At 43.4% G+C, this 20,431-nt stretch overlaps 2 protein-coding genes across 5 annotated transcripts in view; both read right to left on the reverse strand.

The window, feature by feature from the left end:
* Window positions 1-1,731: 1,731 nt before the first annotated feature.
* On the reverse strand, window positions 1,732-4,903 carry LOC145459014 (uncharacterized). Its single transcript, XM_080337540.1, has 3 exons — window positions 3,690-4,903; window positions 3,282-3,414; window positions 1,732-2,785 (listed from the first exon to the last, which is right to left on the reverse strand). The coding sequence occupies exons 1-3, from the start codon at window positions 4,628-4,630 to the stop codon at window positions 2,594-2,596; spliced, it is 1,266 nt and encodes a 421-aa protein (XP_080193666.1). The 5' UTR covers window positions 4,631-4,903; the 3' UTR covers window positions 1,732-2,593.
* A 12,879-nt stretch (window positions 4,904-17,782) lies between these two features.
* The window catches only part of LOC145458812 (uncharacterized), a 133,533-nt gene continuing 130,884 nt past the window's right edge, over window positions 17,783-20,431 (reverse strand). For all 4 annotated transcript variants that reach the window (XM_080337305.1, XM_080337303.1, XM_080337304.1 and 1 more), the window contains exons 106-108: window positions 19,668-19,829; window positions 19,491-19,605; window positions 17,783-18,103 (exon numbers count right to left, since the gene is read on the reverse strand). In XM_080337305.1, the coding sequence (XP_080193431.1) occupies window positions 17,883-18,103; window positions 19,491-19,605; window positions 19,668-19,829 (498 nt within the window). In that variant the 3' untranslated portion in view covers window positions 17,783-17,882. The remainder of the gene's footprint in view (window positions 18,104-19,490; window positions 19,606-19,667; window positions 19,830-20,431) is intronic.

The raw sequence follows: 20,431 nt of genomic DNA on the forward strand, positions 1-20,431 counted from the left end.
TAGTAACTTAACTAGCGTCGACTCCAAGCCATCCATAATGTCTTCTCAAACCCGCACAATCGCCATATCATCACTGCGCCAGAAGGCAACGATTTGTCACTCGAAAAGACAAGGGCTGTCAATATCTTTGATCCATGCCTTCAATCGTCATCATATTTATTTTTCTTGAGTTTCCAATCAGGCGTCAGTTAGTACAATCCTTCACGGAGGATGGTGTGATATGACTGTAGCCCAAGGACTCGCAATGTGTACTACGTGTATAAGTGAAGCAAATGGTTCGTTTCGATGTTGCTCTTGCAAATTTAAGGAATTTTACCCGTTATCAACAATTGGCTTTCGTACTGTCACCAGTTACAACAATCGCCCGTTTTGCCTCATATTCCATTTTGTTCAACAATGTCCTTCGGCATGCGGATCGTCGGTATTAGCGGTCCGGAGTAGCTCCAAGTTTATCGATAGTGTTCGCCGTGCCATGCGAGTTCAGATTAGACTGTGGCTTTTGAAATACGCATCTTCGGATGTCCGTATGACTTCCCGCTCGTATTTCACCTAAGACTAGAACCGAGCCATAATACAAGCCGAGATAGTCGAACCGCAAGGACGCTGGTGCGTTTCCGCGATTGAATAAATCTCGCCGCCGAGGAAATATGAGCCTGCGCGCGATCCTGGATGACCCGTTTTCGCGGACATTTTCTGTCGCAGTCCGGTGTAGGCGCAGATAGATAATGTTACACTCTCAGCGTCTGAACCGGGCAAACACACTCCAAAATAGTCAAGTTGAAAAGTGAATTGCCTGTTTGCACTTGTATGAAAATGCACATCATCCAACCGCAATCAATGTACACCGAATGCCTTAATTCAATGTCCACATAACCTTGTAACGTAACGCCTGCAACAAGGGACACTGGCCGATACTGCTGTCACGAGCGAACCGCAGTCATTCGCCGGGTTTCGATACTGCGTGATTGCGACAGCAATCATCACACGTCAAACATCTTCGCGACGTGTGTTTCAGCGTGCGAAGTCCGACCTGCGTGGCGTACATGCCATGTGTACCGATGCACATGGAAAATCGGAAATCTGTATGCCTTAATACCGACGTAATGAAATCCTTTATTGTCTTGGTATATGTAAGCCAAACTTACACTCACAATGTCAGATATAGTGACATTTTTAGACGATTGTTGAGGGGTTCACATGGTTGGGCTTTTATACACCCCCGCAATACGAATGCGGCAGTAAGATACACTGTATAAAGTGTGCAATGTACTGTAGAGTGCACCCATAACGCATGACAGCAAACTATTGGCATCCAACCAGAGCACAATAACAATTGGTGCAATTTCCAATGTATTACACCCAAAGAAACGAAAATGAATTCATCACAGAGTTTTCATAAACATATTCGAAGGTACTTCTGATTTTGTTTTTGGGAAATAATTGAGTTTTTAGTTGATTTTTACATTGGCGCGAATTTCCTTCCTGATCTCTTTATCTAAGTAAGTTGCCTATTCATTTACAGTGACAAATCGTCTGGTGAAGTTCAGATCCATCCTCATTTCTCATATGTACGATGTAACTTAAAACGAAATGAATGCATGATATTCGTCTCTCCATTATCTGAAAGTTGGTATTGCCCTAAATGCGCCACCGTGCTTATAGTTTCCAATATCCCCCTATAACTCTCACTCATTCTTGCATTTGTTTGACGCAAGTCTGATAGACCAAATATTCATGGAATGAACGTTTATTCGAAATTGAATTAAAGATAGAAAAGGAAATGAATAAAAATATTGCGAGGACAAGACTACAAATTACTATTAGCGTTCACACGATGTTCCAAACAATAATAAGCAAACAAACACGGGCACAATGATTAGGATTTCAATAAATAATTTTTGGAACAAGGGTTATACCGGAAAGTGACTTTACGTCGAGCATATCCAGTCTTACATTCAAAGTCATGGTATTGAGGTTCTTTTGCCGGCCAGCTCTGCTTACTGCGGCCAGCGCGAAGAGCTCGATTGTGTATAACAAAGCGGTGGACGCAGGCAAAATGGCGTCCGCGAGATTCAGGTATTAGAAATCGTAACCGTACAGATTGGCGGAAAACAATAGCAGCAGCAATTATTATCACGCAACACAGGGAGTTTGATCTAAACTTTTTCCAGGAACTATATTCTCTCCAACATGTAGTCTGGGATCCGTCGACTCCCGTTTCATAATAATAGCAGCATGGTCGCATGAAGAAAACATCTTGAATAAATTATTTTGGAACTATATGCCTCTAAATTAAATAACTCGGACCGCGCGCACAAGCACGGTCGAGGTTCCCCGCGTACGTATGCCGCGCCAAATGTTTCGCTGTGTCGGAGTTCTTCTTTCGGAAGCAAGCAGCCAAAAACGAATGTAGTTTCCTCGTAAGATTGTAACTTGTGGCTAGAGTCGCATGTTTTTTTCGCGATATGCAGCGAGCCGTTCACAGCCGCAGAAGCAGCAGCGCAATCTCGGAGTTTCACCGTCTGTCGACGCAGTTCCGAGCCCCCACTCTTGAACTTTTGGATTATTCTCTTGAATATTTCTCATGCGTCTCTTACATATTGTACATCTGGTGCATCGGCGTGGCCATTTGATCGCGCTGCATTTGTTCCGAGTGCTGTGCCGACTGCTGCTGATGGTGTAACCGTTGCTGGTTCATGAGGATCGACTTGAGATGTTCGTACTTGCCGCGATAGTCTTCGCGCTCTTGCAGAACGCTATTGAGTTGGTGTTGTAACTGAGCGAGCTGTCAAAAAAAAATCAAAAACTGTAAATCGTCGGCGGTCACCAGATGGGTGTTGAGCGAAAGATATCTCGCGGGGGGTTGCACAGAGTTTCGCAATCATCGCTGGTTTACATGGGCTGTTCGCTGTGCGGCTCATCAATTCCAAGCAGCCTTTTACGCGAGGAGTTACTGCTCCCATATCGCCAATATTTACTCAAACCGGCGGCCTCTACTATGCGTATTATCATTGGAGCTTGGTGTTTTTCTAGGCACCTACTTCGTGCCAGTAAATTATTATGCTTTTCAATCAATAATTAACTCGACTGATAAGTTCACTGCGTACTGAACGGTGTCGGCGTTGCGGGCGATGCATCATAAGTAGTAGGTCTAATATAATTTGGGATGTTTGTAAGATAATGCGCTATAAATAATATTTCAGCACAATACCGTGAGCTTAAAATTACAGCAATCGAAAATTACGACCCACTGCAAACGCGTCTCGGTGAAGACAGCTTACCTTTCTTTGAAGATTTGTTTTTTCGTTTTCGAGCATATTTTTCTGCATTACTCTTTTGCTCCTGCAGGACTGGGCATATCCGCGGTTTTTCAGCGTTCTCCGCCTTTGTTTGAGCGCCGTTATTTGTTCTTTGCTGAAATACGAGAATTATTGGTTTACATGGGAAACTCAACACCGATCATAGCGTTCGCCGACACAGCTTCACAGAAACGGTCACTACATTGACACTATCCCTCATTGTTCGCCACGATGGACAGCACACTGGACAACCCGATTTCCAGGATACTTAAGTTACCAATCGCTTTATCGCGAAGAAGTCCATTGATATTTGTGATTCACTTATGGAAAGAAACGCCATTCAAAGACCAAAAAATATTCGCTACCAATAGTTACGTCATGACGACTTACCTCATTCCGCGCAACCGTCTATTGAGATCTCTGACCGATATCGATATAAGTTCGTTGTCGGGTAATGCTTCGGAGTCACTCAAGCTTTTGGGCGAGTGACAATTCCTTGATCCATTCATGCACTTCTGACTCCCCTCCATGTCATCGCCATGTTCGCTTGTCCCGGGGCTGTCGTAACTCCAATTGGAACACGACATGCCGCGGTTGAGAACGGTGTGTTGGCCGTGGTAAGATCCGTCATGTTTCCTTGTCATTTCTGCGAGTCTATATTGCGTACCGTCGGGTAGGCTTGCGGACCTGTACGCTAACGGCGGATTCGGCGAGATGCATTGCGTCGTTGGGTATACTCCGGCGCAAGCAGCAGTTACGTTTTGCATGGTTTGATCGATCTGATAATGGTTGAAGCGGTTATCTGCAGTGGTTCCAACCGAAGGAGCGACCGTATATCTTGAGTAGTCTTGTTCGGACTGCTGTGTCATCTGAGGGAAACTGCCACTTACAGTTGCTAATATTGCATCTATACATTCTTCTTCTGTTGTGTCACATATGCTCCGCGATTCATCCACTTGGTTCTGGGACCAAAAGTTCTCGCAATTGTCAATTTCCTGCTTCTCTGAACAGTGAGTCATTTCCGGGGATGAAGATAAAGAATGACAGTTTTGCGGTGAGCCCGATGGACTTGACTGGTGGGATCCCGGCTGGTAGCAGTATCCATCGTTCATATTCGGATTTGCAGGTATTTCATCGGCGGGGTAAGGCTCTTGCTTGACTAAAGACGAATTAGACCGCGAAAATGCTGACCCGTACGGACTATTGTCGGAGTGAGTATTCATCGGTGATCTGTGGGGTCCAACGAACGATGCAACGTTATAGACAGCGATAGATTGGGCGTCCATCTCAGGTTGCGAGTCTTCAGAAAGTTCGAAGTCGTAATTAACCATTCGGAAGTTTCGCCAGATGGTTAACGGAACAGCCGCTGTATATCGTGCTACGATTATTTTAGAAGTAAATATCTGAATTTGAAAAATCACAGTTAAATGTATGCCGCCCACAGCTTCCGACTAATCGTGGATGGCAATGCAGTGCATTGCCAAGTTTCATCGGCGTCAACAGCTGAGTTGTTATCTAAAGTCTGAGAACGTGTATCATTGTTTGCCGACTGACGCAGCCGAGCTAATTTGCACAAATCCAATGCGGCCTTTACCTGAATGCCGCCAACTCATCAGCTGAGAAATGTGATAGATTTCACCAAACAAATCCGATATATAGAGAGGAGCATTTTTTCCATAAATCTTATTTCTTTGTTTGCAGATTGTGCAATGTGTTTTCGTTCGAGACACGAAAAACGCGAATTTCCTATCTTATAACCAACTCCCTGACTTTGAGTACCTTTTTCGTGCAAACGCTCTCGAAGTCACCGACTGGGAGCGCAACTTTCTCCTTACCGTTTGCTGCTAAATATGAAAGTCAAGAAAGCTTGATATATCGGCATCTTCGCTTCACTATAAACTTAATCTGCAGTATTCCCCGTTTATATTTATACTTCCGGCTTATTCCATGGAGAAGCATTATGCGCTTCATACATTTGAGTCACCGTCAATTGGAATGAGGAAATACCAGTATATCACATAAAGCAACTCTGTAGTGTTACCAATCCACCAGCGGGTGCATAAATTTTGAACGTCGGTGCCTGCAGAAGAAAAACTAGCAATAAATCAATTCACAACAACATGTTTGGTTTCATCGTGGCTGCGTCCTAGTTTTGGCAAGTGGCCTCATGACACTTGGTTGATAAATCCACATGCCTGCGACCCGGTTAATTAAGTTCAGTTGAAGATTTTACTGCATAAACCGAAGGTGTATATATCGAATATTGTTGAATTGCATTTTAAATCATGTGGTCATATTTCGCTTTCATGGCATTCTTATGAGGCGTAACACTTAGAAGCTGATATGTCGGATATCACCGCCCTAGAATGGTAAATTAGACAAACTGATCTATGCACAGATCCAGGTCTCTGCCTTCCGCTTAGCATATCTAATCAAATCCTACTCGTAACTTTGCTGCTTCCGATTGGTTTAGCGTACCTCGACTACTTCCCGGCGTGCCAAGTCACACCGGCTATCGTATAAACATATCATTTGGGACGGTAGATGTTTGATAACTGCATCGTGTTAGCATATATTTGCCTCGTTCTTATCAGCTCGGTGGCTTGATGGGTTTTGCACGGAACGTTTGCACTGCGTGCATTGGTTGGTCCGAACATATTGTTTGTAGTCAGTATTGTGCGGCTTCTAGGATCATCGAGCATTGCTAGTAACCGACACCATTTTAGTTACGCTTTGTTTGCTACGTTCGTATTCCTACGCAAACCTACCTTGGCTTCAAGCTATCCGCCATTTGAATCGCGGTAGAATATCATGCGCCACAAAATTGCGTTATAGGCCCGGTGTGTACATTCATTTGATTTGACAAACAACGTAAGTTTTCGAATGAATTCACTCGTCCGAATACTATCAACAATATAAACAAGGGGTGAACATACGCGACAGTTCTTATTTGCAGTGCAATTGTTAACTGGTGGTTTACGAACCCGAACACAATAGTAGTCGTATGGAATTATGTGGATGGAGGTTAGTGACATTACGACTTGGGGGCGCTTGCACCACAAAAAACCCGTGCCAAGTGTTTGTATTAATTTGGTGAGAAATTATACGTTTGGTAGCTGTAAAATGCGACGCCTATGCCGATGCAAATATCGGGATAATTCATGCTTCAAACGCGGCGTTGTCCTCAGCTGCAGGAACAAGGTCCTTGTAATGAGTTCACTCCATGCATATTTCGTAATTCGGAACCGGCTTCAGCTGGATATATTTGCGTTAAGTATACAACGTATAGTCGAGTGCAAACATCGATTCTTATCGTTGCCAATCGAGTTAAGAAATGATTAGTTCAGACTCGGCATTGAGAGTAGAACCACGTTGTTAGAACAACAGGCAGCAATCATATTGGAAAATCATTTCGCATTATCTCTTGAATGTACGCCAAACATAACATCAAAATAAGAGTGCTGTGGAACATACCCTTCCCAAGTTAACCCCATTTCTGATTATAGCATCGAATATAATTTTGTTAAAAATATGCTTTTCATATACTATCTCAATTCGAATATGGTCGAAAACACTTTTCAAAATAAAAAATCAATCATTTCGAAGTATAAATAGCGTTTGGTAGACCAGGTAAAGTGATTTCCTTTAAGAAGTTTGGATTGAGGTAAATAATTTTACTCAGTCGAACAGATTGAATCCGCGTACCAAGAAAAAGTTGGTATCCACTTGAAGAGAAATTATTGCTACATACAGCCGTGCCAGCAAAGCGGCAGGCTACCACACAGTAAACACACTGGATTTAATCATTCACATGTACGTCTATCGCCATCTTGGGATCAAAACCTTAACGACTGTCCAGTTTCCATATTACGTTGGAAATAACGAATTTGGGACGCTCGGGCAATAAGACAATTGAACTGGTTTTGTTTAACTAAGCGTATTTCCACCTTTATTCGGAGAATACTTCGGAAGAAAGAAGGGATAGAGCTCACTGTGTATCAAGGTGATTAAATATGACATCCACAATTCAATTCAATTTTTTGCTAAAAATTTCATCATTTCAATACACCACAGGACTGCAATACATTGAAAGATAGGAAGGTGTCGAAACGACTTGGAGTAGTCTTCGAAATCAGACATCCGCCTGGCCTAGGCGATGTAAAAAAGGAGGCATGCACATTGCACATGCACAGTTGCACACTGAATGAAAAGTAAAAGAAGAAAATATAAAAGGATAGGTGACAAAAAAGGTGGCGTGTGTCGGAAGGCAAGATCGATATGTCAGGTCGTGGCCCAGTAAACTGATACGATCGGTTGAATTATATCCAAGTGATATATTATCAGAATATTACGTCGTCAATAGGTCTCTCTGCATAGACCTATACGTCCTATATACAATTGCTCACATAGTTTTGAAGAGATTTCTTCTTCTGTCGTGTCATCTTATTTCATTCATTGCTAATAGCTAGATATCAATCGACAGTCTCTTTTGTCAGGGCCGTCAAATTTAAGGGCATTTTACATGCTATATTGTAGATATATTCAAGATCGCGGACTGGTTCGGGTCCTATGTAACGCACAATGGAAACCTCTTCGTATTGGCCACTCATCGGAGAAGCTAATATTATATTCTACTACGATGTAACAGTATTGTTTCGACAGTCATGTCACAGTACATGGGTTGACTATCTCCATCGCGGTGCCCGCGGGTGCCAGGTCGTCCTTAAGGACCAGACGAGTCGTTCTTCGTGGCAGTAGACCTAACAGCAAACATTCAGATGATAGCTTTGAAGGTCGAAGTGGAGAAGGGTTCCATGTGAACAGCATCTGAACATAGTGCAGTGCAGTCGACCGTAAAGAACATGTGAACGCAGTTTTCGATCATGGGCGCTGCTCCACGTCGTCCCCGCTTCGACGCAGAGATTGGCGTTTCGGAGCCCAGTAGTGCGGCAACCCAGTTGAGCTCGGAGACGCTGGCGCGAGTCCCGGAATAAGAAGAGGAAACCCCGCCCAGTGCTCGGAATGTCAAAGAGGAGAATTCAGCCAAACACGGATAAACGGGGGAGTAACTGGTGGCTCTTCGCATTAATCAGTACCCTAGAAATAGCTCTGCATTTCAGAAAAGTTAGCGACCCCTGCACCATAGCTGGCTATGTAGCTTGTACGGAAATACTTGTCAATAACGTTATCCGTAATCAGATTGTCATGATATTCCAATATTCGCGTTCAGCGCTGGAGTAAATTCGATATTTCGCATCCTGACGATTGAATTTTCGAACAATGAACAACACCAACTGTCTCATCATGGACGCGGAATGTTTCCATGCATTCACCTTCCCATGTATGCACAGTACGAGGAAGTCTTCGTTGTTCAATCGATTACTTGATATGTTTAAGTTTGGTTAGGCGACCATCGGACATCGCTACATCAATTCAATAGGCTATGTTCACAGAAAACAATGAATCTTACTCGGTTACGGATTCTTCTGCAAAGAGCGACAATGTCTGCGCATGCGAATGGGCGTTACAAAAGTCAATAACAATAAGTTAGAGTTGGATTGACACCTTTCATTCAAAGGAGCGTTCCACTCTTCCAACATGCAGGAATATCATGTTCCATTGTCCCTCCGATCAGCCTGTGTAAGTGTGTATGCCAGTTAACTGGGAAGACATCGCTATCATTTTTCATTATCCATACGTCGGGACTCGGGAGCGGTCTTGCGAGAAATATCCCAACGGTCAATGAAACAATAAGCAACATTGTACAACAGAAAAAGATCGCGTTGCATGGCGAAACGCGTGTGTTTGCGTGTGTGCTACTTTCGTTAATAATCTTCGCAACCGGCGTCCATTCTAGCCACGGCAACACGAACACAACTGAGTTGAAACGAGTGACCGATAAGTCGATAACTCTACGAAGGATGGAAGCCTGTTAATGAAAAATCGGGTTGAAACTTTGCTACTGAGAACAATGGGTCGCAATTTCACAATACACAATCACATCTCTATATGGCATATTTCCTGGAACTAACACTGCAGACCCACCACCGTAGGATTACGACGAGATGCTGTGATAAGCAGGAGGGCCAATGGCAACCATACATAGGGTAATCGTGATTAGTAATCGTAATCGCAATCGATTACATTCGGAAAAATCTTAAATAATCGTGATTGTAATCGATTATTTCGCATATCTAACCGATTTCTTTGTGAAGGAACGATTACTTTTTTTGTAAAAGAGCTGTGACAGAAACTGAACATTTGTGAACAAGGAATAGTGCGATACTATGCCGCTTTATTGACAGCAGAAACGACTACGCCTACGCGTAACGCAAAGGTTTTCCAGGTGGCACAAATAGATGTTGTTGTTTTTTCGACCGAAGGGAGTTAGGGTTGATTTTGAGTTTTTTGAAGCCGTCGTCGTCGTCGTCGTGGGTAGGGGCAATCCCACCAATGACGGCCTACGGCGAAGAGATCTAGTCGTAAAGCATTTATTGGGATTAATTGGGATTCTTACCTAATAAAATTCCGTTTTAATATATTTGACCACAAGAATTCCAAATGGACACAACATAAACTGGGCCTCAAAATGGGCAGTTTATTTTCTGCAGCAACAGTGGAAAAAATTTTGAAAAGCCTTCGGCAAGATTGCCTCCGACAAGATAGTGTAATGGTGAAGCGTCCGGCTTCTTGATCGGCAGGTCGTGGTTTCGATCCCCGGCCGGGTCAGACCAAAGACCTGATTAGTAACACTGGTATCCATGACTTCCCTGCTTGGCACTCAAGCAGTACTGGGATAGCATGGAGGGGTGGTGCATGACTATATCGGCGCTTCCTTGTCCAGCGGCATATGCAAATCATGCGCTCACAGTATGCATATGCACGGATCGGGTGTATGTGTATCATGAGTCGGTGTATATGCCGCAAAAAACATCAAGGACAAAAATAAACTACGACCTTTCCTTTCCTTTCGGCGCGCGTAACTTACGTAGGTGGTACGCGAGCACTGCATAAAACTTCGAAATGGTACGTGGGTGGCAAATGGTCGGTAGCCACAGGCGTAACGAATTAACCACACATAGTAAATATATATTTGATGTGCATATTGTGATTGTAAGAACCACCGTCATCTCGCAGCATTATAGGGACACCATTTTTGGGAATCAGGGAAGGAGGAAACTTTTTTTTTAATTTTCAGACTTACAATACTGGAGCAAAATCCGGAAAAATGGTAAATTTACCACGAAATTGCGGTTGGCTGACTAAAAAAATGTTGTCGCCTAAAATCTGTAAAGGAGGACGAGTTGCCAAAACGGAGGACTTTTAGGCGTCCTCGGGAGACATTTTCAAAAATCTGAAAAAGAAGGACGCATGGTAACCCAACGCAGTATCATAATAATCATCACTCTGCCTAATTTATATTGATCTTGGATTTTATGCGTAGTTTAATGAAGTTTGTACGTTGTCACATGGCAAAGAGTATGGACTAAGATTTGAAATCTTGTACTCGTGTAATGAAACATTAAGATTTCCACATCGAAGCATTAAAAATCAACGACTGCGGAGTGCTGACATAAATTATAAGCGAACTGTTCTTTTCCGTTACGAGTAAAGGCAGCTCACAATATGTGTACCAAGTGGAATGATGCAGTCAATATTGCATGTAGCCTGTTCATTGATCTACTGCGAGAAACGTTATTATCGATCATGCCAGAATTTTACGTTCTTGAAACGGGCACCAATCGTCATTTCGCAATTCTTTACTCATCATTTGCATCTGCCGCCATAGCCATTCGCTTATACACTATGTTAGCGTATGTTGTTGGAGCTAATACCAAGACCGAAACAGCACTTCGTCAGCCCCCAAACGTTGGTCCCCCCCCCCGAGGAGTGATCAATCGAACGTTCAGGGTCAAAGCCGAACTCAAGGTAAAGGCCAAGGTCTTTTCTTGGTAGCACACTTCGTGGAGTTCTATGTTGGCCGGAGCTGCATATGTGTATTGGTGTGTATTAATACCTTACAATTTAGTTTGATTTACGAAATAATATTGGGCCCCCGTCGATCTCGCTCCCCACCCAATTGGGAAGTTTGTTGTGCGACAGTTAGATTGCAGTCCAGAACACAAATCGTCGGGTGCGAGAATTCATCAGCGATAAGGTTGGGCTATGGCAGGCCTGTTTATTTTTGGATTTCTCCAAAAATAACAAAAATAGCTTATTTTTGGATGTTTTCAAATTTTATTTTTGGAGGATCTCCAAAAATAAGAATTGAAGGTGTTTTGAGCCCGATTACTACTGAAAAAATCCACCAAAAGTATGTTATTATCATGTATTCAAGTCCTCCAACACATAGATATCATCAGTGATCTTGATCTAACTTTCCAATACATTCTTCACAAATTTAGTCTTTGGCCTGGAGGATGCCTTCTAGAGAATATTAATCACTGCGAGACGCCCCCCCCCCCCCTTGATTTTCGAGATATCGGCCTCGAACGTCGCAATTGTGGGAAACATCGAGGTTAGGGGTCCAAAAATCGAGGAATGTCTAGCTCTTCAAACTTTCCAATCTTCCAAGCTTTTGCTCCTGAAAAGCGCTCGTCAGTAATGCGCTTGAAACCTCTGATCCTCCACGAAGTTGCGTGCCTCATTGAACTTGACATCCCAACACCCTCTGACCAGAAAACCTTCCTTGTGGCGGTCCTCGTCCCAGTCCTCACCTGGACACAGGCGTTCGACCAGGCGCATGAGCTCCTGCTGCTCCATGATCAGAACATCAAGACCATGAAGCTTCGTGACGGTGGTGCTCAGGTGTGTGCGAGCGTGACCATGCGATCGAGAACGATCAGATGGATCCACCACAGCAGCGAAGTTGCACACGTCGGACTGTTTTCGTCCATAACATCAAGGAGTTTGGTACGGTTTCCAGTCAACCAAGAGGCCACCCTCTTCATTGACAATAAACGAGCGTCAACAAACTTGGGTCACACGCTTTCCATTTACTCTGGATCAAGTTGTGTTGCCGTCCGAAGCATCAGCAGATGAGTCCCGTCATCGTGTGGACGAAGTGATTGCGACAGAGATGGCTGTATATGATTTCGCCGTTCCCTTTGCCTCACTACAGCTGCCTTCCCGTCTTCTCTACGTGTCGTACTGTGAAACTTATAGCAGTACAAAGGCGGAGGGGCGGGCAGGCAGGCAGGCAGGCAAGGTCAGCAGAAACGTGAAGTGGATTGAGTGGAAGTAGTTTTAGCGTTTCGGTGACCCCTTCCCTCACATAGGTGCTGTTTTGTGTGTTTTATGAGTTTTCTGATCGTTTACATCGCTCTGACTTGTATATTTCACTGAAAAACATCATCCAAAAAAATCTTATTTTTGGATGTTTTCAAATCTTATTTTTGGAGAATCTCCAAAAATAAAACCCAACATCCAAAAATAAACAGGCCTGGCTATGGTACATTGTGATTACGTCATATTGAAAATTATTCTATCATACGGTCTTTTCATCGTAATCGTTATATTGTCTTCCAATACGTAATCAAATGTAAGCTCTAAGACAGGGGTCGCCAACTCAAAACGGGTCGCGGGCCACTTTTCAAATTCCATTGCGGCCGCGGGCCGCATCAATTCAATATCGATACAAACTACTAGGCGATCACGTTTTAAAACTCTGCGTCAATACAACGACGTGCTACCTAACATAGGGGATGGGCATAGTGACCACAAAGGAAGCTATAATTTATTAAAGGAATACAAATACAACAAAAAATCATTATCGTCAATTTCATTTTATTTGAACTCTGCACTGTGCGCGATACCTGGAAATGCTTTTCGGCGACTAAGGAATCGATATTACGTCTAGCGAGATACGTTACTAGCTGAAAGACCATCTCCACGTAAAGCTTGATCTTGAGCCATGGGGAAGCCCTAAGCCAGTGGTTCTTAAACGTTTTTAGACACGTTCCAACCATATCGTCATATCACAAAATGCAACCATAGCAATCCTAACGGATAGTGGACGGTTATGGCTGTTGATGAGAGAATTTTGTAATGTGAATTCCGGACTATACAGAAAACCTGAGTTTCACGTAAATCGCGCAGAGCGCGAAAAATTTTTCAATTGACCGCAGCTCCGCGCCCCATTCAGATGCTTTTACGCCCCCACAAGAGGGACGCGTCCCCCAGTTTGAGAACCACTGCCATATGCTGTTTCTAAGCGTCTTGGCCTTGGCAGTGTTTGGGCCATTGCACGTCGAGGCAATATGCCCACTGCCCAGCCCATCCAAATCAGCTAATTATTCTCCCTCGATGGAATCCTGTTGCATCGCCATAGCCGTTTTAGTTAGTGACTATGATGTTGGGCACAGGAGAATAGCTTATTGTGAAGCAACAACAACAATATGTTGAAACTGTAGTCAATTTCAGCATTTCAAAATGGTTTTCTTAGCTTTCTTCCGAAATTTCAAATCAAGTCGCGGGCCGCAGAATATGAGCTCGCCGGCCGCATGTGGCCCGCGGGCCGCGTGTTGGTGACCCTTGCTCTAAGATGCCTAATAAGTGTAATAAATGTAATCCTGAATAATCGTGACTACTTTGCCATGTAATCGTAATCGACTATTTCCAGATTTGCAGCACTTGCAATAGTAGGCCTAATCGCGTGATTCAGAAGTAATCGTAATCACAATCGATAGAATTCATGAAGTAATCACCCCATATCTGCTGGCAACACATTCATACTTTGTTGCCACCTAGCGATGCAATATTACTCGCAGTAGTCAGCCGTGCAATGGCTTATTCATATTTTAAACGCTTCAACAAAACACCACAAGATTGCGATTCAATTAAAAATTAGGGAAAAGTATAAATGAAATGGTGAATTATATTGATAAGGCCCCCGTCGTGGGTTATAATTGCACAATTGCACATTGAGTGAGAAATACCGAAGTAATCAGGTGAAAATGGGTATGGGCATGCAATTTAAATTAGGACGATATATTGAGAACGTGATCCAGTGGTGTTGCACTCGTACTAGTGGAAGAACGGTCCACGCCGGCAATCGCTTTTCTTATCTTTTATCTCTTCAATCGTATTGACTTTCCGTCTAGGTCTTGCATATTACGCACAGGTAGCAGTGAAAGGCGAGGCACTGTCTCCCCTGTCGTCACCAACAGCAAAAGAAAAGAGTGAAAACCACGGTGTTTGTCTAATCATAGTATCCTATATGGTGCGGACACAGCCAGATTGAACGGCTCACTGCATTTGGGGTGCGTCATACTTTTCATTTGGTCAAAGGCAATTTCACGGCCATTTTGACCCGCCTGCCGAGCGCTAAATTTGATAAAACGGGTATCAATGGAGAGTTGCGGCTGTAATAATGTCGAAAATATAAATTTTATTTTGCTTATCGCGCTGGAACCCCCCAAAAACAGCCTCGAATTTTGCAATGTGATCGGATTTGGAATTGTGACGCAACAATTCTGTGGCAAAACAAGACTGCAGCTCAGATAGAAATTTCCACGCGATCAATTATATCGATAACTAACCTACGTACTACGTACTACGCAGGTTAGTTATCTATAGATCAATGTAGCAGTCCTATACTCGATACCGCCATCTATGATACGTTTTGATAACATGTTTTGCATTTAAGTTGGTTTGAATTTTAGCGTTATGCGAGGATCTCACACTGATGGAAAAAGGAGCCATTAGTAGGGTTACCATATTTTGGAAATCTGAAAAGAGGACACTTTTTCAGAATTTTCAGACTTGCAAAAAATGGTAAATTTTTCCCACTTTGTGGTCGGTTGACTAAAAAAAGGTCAACTTTCCGGTCAGATCCCGGAGCGTCACCTCGGTGCTGATATGGTAACCCTACCCTAATACATTCTGTGGACCCAGTTCTACCGGCCCTTACAAGTCAAGGAAAAGCTGATAATGTGAGCTCGCTTTTAGCGAAGCGCCGATAGAAAGTATCAACAGCACGACGCGTCTCTGGAGCCCTACGAAAAAAGCGGGCCAAGGCAATCGATATCATAATAATCTGACATATCCAATGTAGACTATTTAGACGTAGCCTAAATATCTCTATAAGTTGAAGGATAATGCCAATGCGCGAAAATTGGTAGGGCCCTAATACATTCTGTGGACCCAGTTCTACCCTTACAAGTCAAGGAAGGTACGGTGTGCTCGCGTGTACCGAAGCGCATAGAAAAAGTATCAACAGCACTGCGTTTCTCTGCGACGCGATTGCACATTGCCATTTACGCGACGCCAGCTGATCTCACTCTCGCCGCTCAGCCACATCCTTGCTCTTGACGAGCTACTCTCTCATTTCGCCAGACATTGCGTCCCACTGGCAACCTCCTCAACAATGAAAATTTGAGGCTGATTGTGGGGGTTCCAGGGCCATGAGCGGAATAAAATTTATATTTTCGCAAGCAGTACAGCGTCTGCTTTTGGTTGATACCCGGTTCATCAAATTTAATGCTCGGTAAGCTGGTCAGAAATCCCCGCAAATTTGCCTTTAAATAAATGCAAAGTATCACGTGAACCAATTTCATTGAGCCGAGCGATTTGCTTGTGTCGACACCATATAGGACACTATGGTTTCACCCTGGCGACATTGAGCCATATGACGACATAAAAGGTGTATGCGTAAACTACAAATCGCCAAGTTTATGTATCAGTTCCACTGCGGTCATTGCCCCGAATATTTCAATGACTCGTTTTTGGTGATATTCATGGTGCTTGTCGACTACTATTGTCATTGGTCATTTACGCCAGGGCGATTCCTTATTTTTGATTTCGTATCTGCCGACTTGCAGCCAGACATGGGGTGATTACTTCACGAATGTAATCGATTGCGATTACGATTACTTGTGAATCCCGCGATTACGATTACATTTCAAAAGTAATCACGATTACTCACGATTACATTTGTTTTGCTCCTTAGAACTAATATCAGAAGAGATATTGGAATACAATATAAGGCTTGCGATGAAAAGGTCTAATGAGATAACAACTTTCCTTATAATTCATACGTTATTTGCTTGCTACGTCATAATGCACCCATTGCCCAACTCTATACAGGACTATTCGTCGCACCATGGAAAACTGAATCCCATTCAGTTTTCCATGGTCGCACCCAACGATTTGCATTCTTGCCAGGTCCGCAACTGCCACACCCCAAACTCCCCAATAGGATCAGGAGCCAGCTCTAAGGGGACTCAAAAGTATTTCGTAAACTAACATAAATTACTATAGAGTATTTTCAAGACAGTTAATTAACTTGAAATTTTTTTTCGAGCTTCGGGATCTAATGTCTCTAAATAGCTTGATTTTGAAATGCATACCTCTCCCCCTCAAGAAAAAAAACACGCATAATTTGTAGGAATGGGCATTTCGGTGGCAGTCATTACCCCGCCACGACACACCAAAAGACGTATGCAATTTCGACCAACACGCAACTCCACAAAGTGTGCTACCAAAGAATGACCTTGGCCAAAACCTTGGGTATGTGTCTATTGTCAGTAGCCGCGCTCTGTGGGCGTGACGAATAGTCCGGTCCTTCAAATCTGAGCCCCAACAATGCAAATGCCACCCGGGGCACTCACAGAGGAATGAAGACATGACAATTTGTGCTTGCGTCTCACGAAAGTTTTTCCTTTAGTCGGCTACGTTTGGGCGACTACAGGAGAGAACAACGGAGGCTAAAACGGAAGATCATCGAACGATTGGTCGCCCTCATGGGTTACACCAGCGTTTCGCGAACAATCCGACCATATGCAAGAGAGAGAGAGATATGATATTCTTTTTCGCCTGCACCATCGAGATGCTTTTGACGATACGGCCCCATGAGGAGGCTAAAACGGAAGATCATCGAACGATTGGTCGCTCTCACGGGTTACACCAGCGTTTCGCGAACAATCCGACCATATGCAAGAGAGAGAGAGATATGATATTCTTTTTCGCCTGCACCATCGAGATGCTTTTGACGACGGAGTTGCGATACGGCCCCATGAGGTCATCTAGTCTGCGCCCCCGTTTTTTTTCTCCTCCATGCTATCCGTGATTGCTGAGCGCCTAGCAGGATAGCTGCGGATAAAATTTTTTGAGTCTTTGGTATGACCCGGCCGGGGATCGAACCCACGACCTACCGCTCGAGAAGCCGGACGCATAACCTCGCATAACCACTATCTCGCTCAGTGATTCTGATCGACATTTTTGTGGTGTATTGAACTGATAAAATTGCTAATAAACCAATGATGATGATGATGATCGATTGCTGGACGACTTGAAATCGACTAGTTAATTTTGCTCCGAGTCCCGAGTCGATCCACATTTCTGATAGCCGAGTCATCGTGTCATCCCAACACTGATATAGACTGCCCTGGACTAAAGTTACGTAGCTCATGCAAATCTCTGGCTTGAGGTATCGGATGACAAAATTCCATAGGCAAACACGTCACTTCACATCACTCACAGAATATCGAGAAATGAGTCATATTTATTTCGGCATTCTACGACGTCAATTGCATTTACAACTTTACTATAACAAAGTGCATCCACTACTAAATACAAAACTAATCAAAAGCTACGGATATCGACGAATGATTCTCGTGACTCCATCTGAGCCAGTTCCGACTCCAGCTCCGCGACGGTGGGCAATTTTTTTTCGGTTTTCCAATATTTCTCGAGTTCCTCAACCTTTTCCATGATGGTGTCCACCCGCCTACTCAGCACGTCGTGAGGATAATGTATGTATTCCGGACTTGCAAAGGGGGCCTCCTCCTTCACGGCATATTTCTCTGTCAGCAAGCATTATCAATCGTGACCAGGTTGTATAGAAAGTTCTCGTATGTACTGTACGTAGCTATTACCGACCACACTGAAGATGATCTCAGTTACCACCACAGTATTGATAATTGGATGTGTTCGCGAGCATACCTACCTAAATAAAAAAGGTCATTTCTCCGCCCAGAGCTAAAGTCACCGTTTTTCGCTCCGAAATACCCGCCGGAGCATCGCTTCTGTGCTAGTTTACGGCATATCACTCGCAATTTGCTCTAAATCTGACCTAAAGATTCAAAATAGAGGACAAAATTTCAAAAAAGAGGACAAAAGGGCGTCCTATTTCATTGCGTTTTAAGATAATGATTGGTCACTACTTCCTCGAAATGTCACTTCCACCAACGTGCGTTTCTTTGCGATACATCACTGGTTCGCTAGCTGGCTCGAGTGAAACAAGTCTGAGGGAGAGGAGCGAAGTCTCGTGAGAGAAATTACGCATTTCTCGTGCTTGAGCAGGGCTGCGACCAAGTCGCAAGGTTCTGAGTCGCAAGTCAATCTCACTTTTATAGTTTTGACTCGAGTCAATTTTCAATTCATCACCGAATCAACTCCGAGTCAAGTCAGCGAGTGGTCATAGTGTTTTGACTCGAATGCGAGTCCAAGTCACTGCGTTCACTGTTCAGTTTTTAGTTGAAATCGGTCCAATCCACTTTTTTCAACTCTGGTCGAGTGATATCGTGATATAATATGGTAAATTCCCTCATCGTTAACAGTTTTAGCCCTATCTTCCATGTATCCGGAATGATAGACGAAATACCAGCAACGTGAGAACTTCAGTTTTCTTCGAAGTTACAATGAAATGTCTGTCTTGCCGTCCTAGTCTCGAGTCAATACAAAAATTGACTCGAGTCGAGTCATTTTGCGCATTTGAAAAAATGACCCGAGTCAAGTCGAGTCAACAAAAAAATCGTGACTCAAGTCGAGTCATTACAACCCCGACCAAAACAGGCATTAAATTGTAGCTCCAGAGAATAGTAAAGTTCCACGTCATTGGTATTTCACCATTCATAGGGCCAGAAATTGTTAATGATGAAATGATGCATTCAGTATCATCCAAGCAGGGTTGAACTTGAAACTGAACGATGGTGAATTGGTGATGAATTGAAAATGACTCGCCTTGACTCGAGTCCAAGCTATAAAAATAAGTTGACTTGTGACTTGGAACCTTGTGACTTGGTTACAACAACCCTGTCTTTGACCACCTCCGAGTATAGAACAATATCGTCGATGATATTTTTAATTACAAAATGAAGTCATGCAAAATTACCACGTTAACTTGAAGTCTGCACACATATTTTCACTATTGTCATATCGTAATTGCCGGTAAAGTAAAACTCATCGTACCTTTTCGAGGACGAAGCGCGCTGGGTATGTAGGAGAGCAAGGTTTCCGTGATCTTTCGCTTCGCGAAGTCGACCAGCTCAAACTCATTGGCCACGTTTTCATTCTTCGCCTTTGCCTAGCAACGTCCAAAACAAATTCACGACACTACCCTTAAGATCAGAACACGAAGGCTCGTACCGTTTTGATACTTTCGTCCAAAATCACCACGAACATGTTCACCAAGGCGATGCTGCAGCAGAACGTGAACGAAGTGAAGAACACCGGGCCGAGCATTCGGTCGGCGTTTTTCATTTCGGTGAAATCGAAACGGCCCAACATCATAACCAGCATCTCCTCGGCCTGACACAAAATCATTTTATTTCGACTGAATACAAATACAGAGGTCAGAGCAGCATCGTGGGTACTGGAGTACAAGTAACTCCGTAAATCCCTACTCAATTACAAACTGGAAAGAAAGAATTAATGCAGAACAAGCAAATGATAACAAAATTGTGCACTGCTCAGATATATTTTCATGAGCTAATATGAAATTTCTAATATAATTATTTGAAATTTATATATATTACTTCGATCGAGTAATATATTCATATTGAAATGAGCCTGAATATTTTCGGCTGACACTCATCAGGGGTAATCGTCAGCAACTAGTGGAGAATTGGAAAGAACGTTGTATATCAACAATCGAACCATAAAATATGACGTCACCGATGTGAAATTTCGAATAATCAGGGCGAAGAGAGCGCTAAAGCTCAATCTACTACTCATTTTACACGGTAAACGAACTCTTTCTGTCAGTACAGACTTGGTATGAGTATTTTGATAATAGTCGACTCCAAGACACCCGAATGAATGTGTGAACAGCCTCTAGAAGTGTATCTAAAAACAGGAACGCAGTAGCAAAAGGAGGTAACCCTACTTGAGTACTCTGAAAAGTAGAAACA

The sequence above is a fragment of the Botryllus schlosseri genome, chromosome 16, assembly GCF_051294905.1.
Source record: "Botryllus schlosseri isolate E-star chromosome 16, Bs_hap1, whole genome shotgun sequence".
Taxonomy (NCBI): domain Eukaryota; kingdom Metazoa; phylum Chordata; class Ascidiacea; order Stolidobranchia; family Styelidae; genus Botryllus; species Botryllus schlosseri.

Coding starts and splice junctions, on each gene's coding strand:
- LOC145459014 (XM_080337540.1), bottom strand. CDS start 4,630: ATGGTTAATTACGACTTCGAACTTTCTGAAGACTCGCAACCTGAGATG. Junction 3,415..3,689: donor AGACGGTTGCGCGGAATGAG/GTAAGTCGTCAT, acceptor CTCGTATTTCAG/CAAAGAACAAATAACGGCGC. Junction 2,786..3,281: donor AAACAAATCTTCAAAGAAAG/GTAAGCTGTCTT, acceptor TTTTTTTGACAG/CTCGCTCAGTTACAACACCA.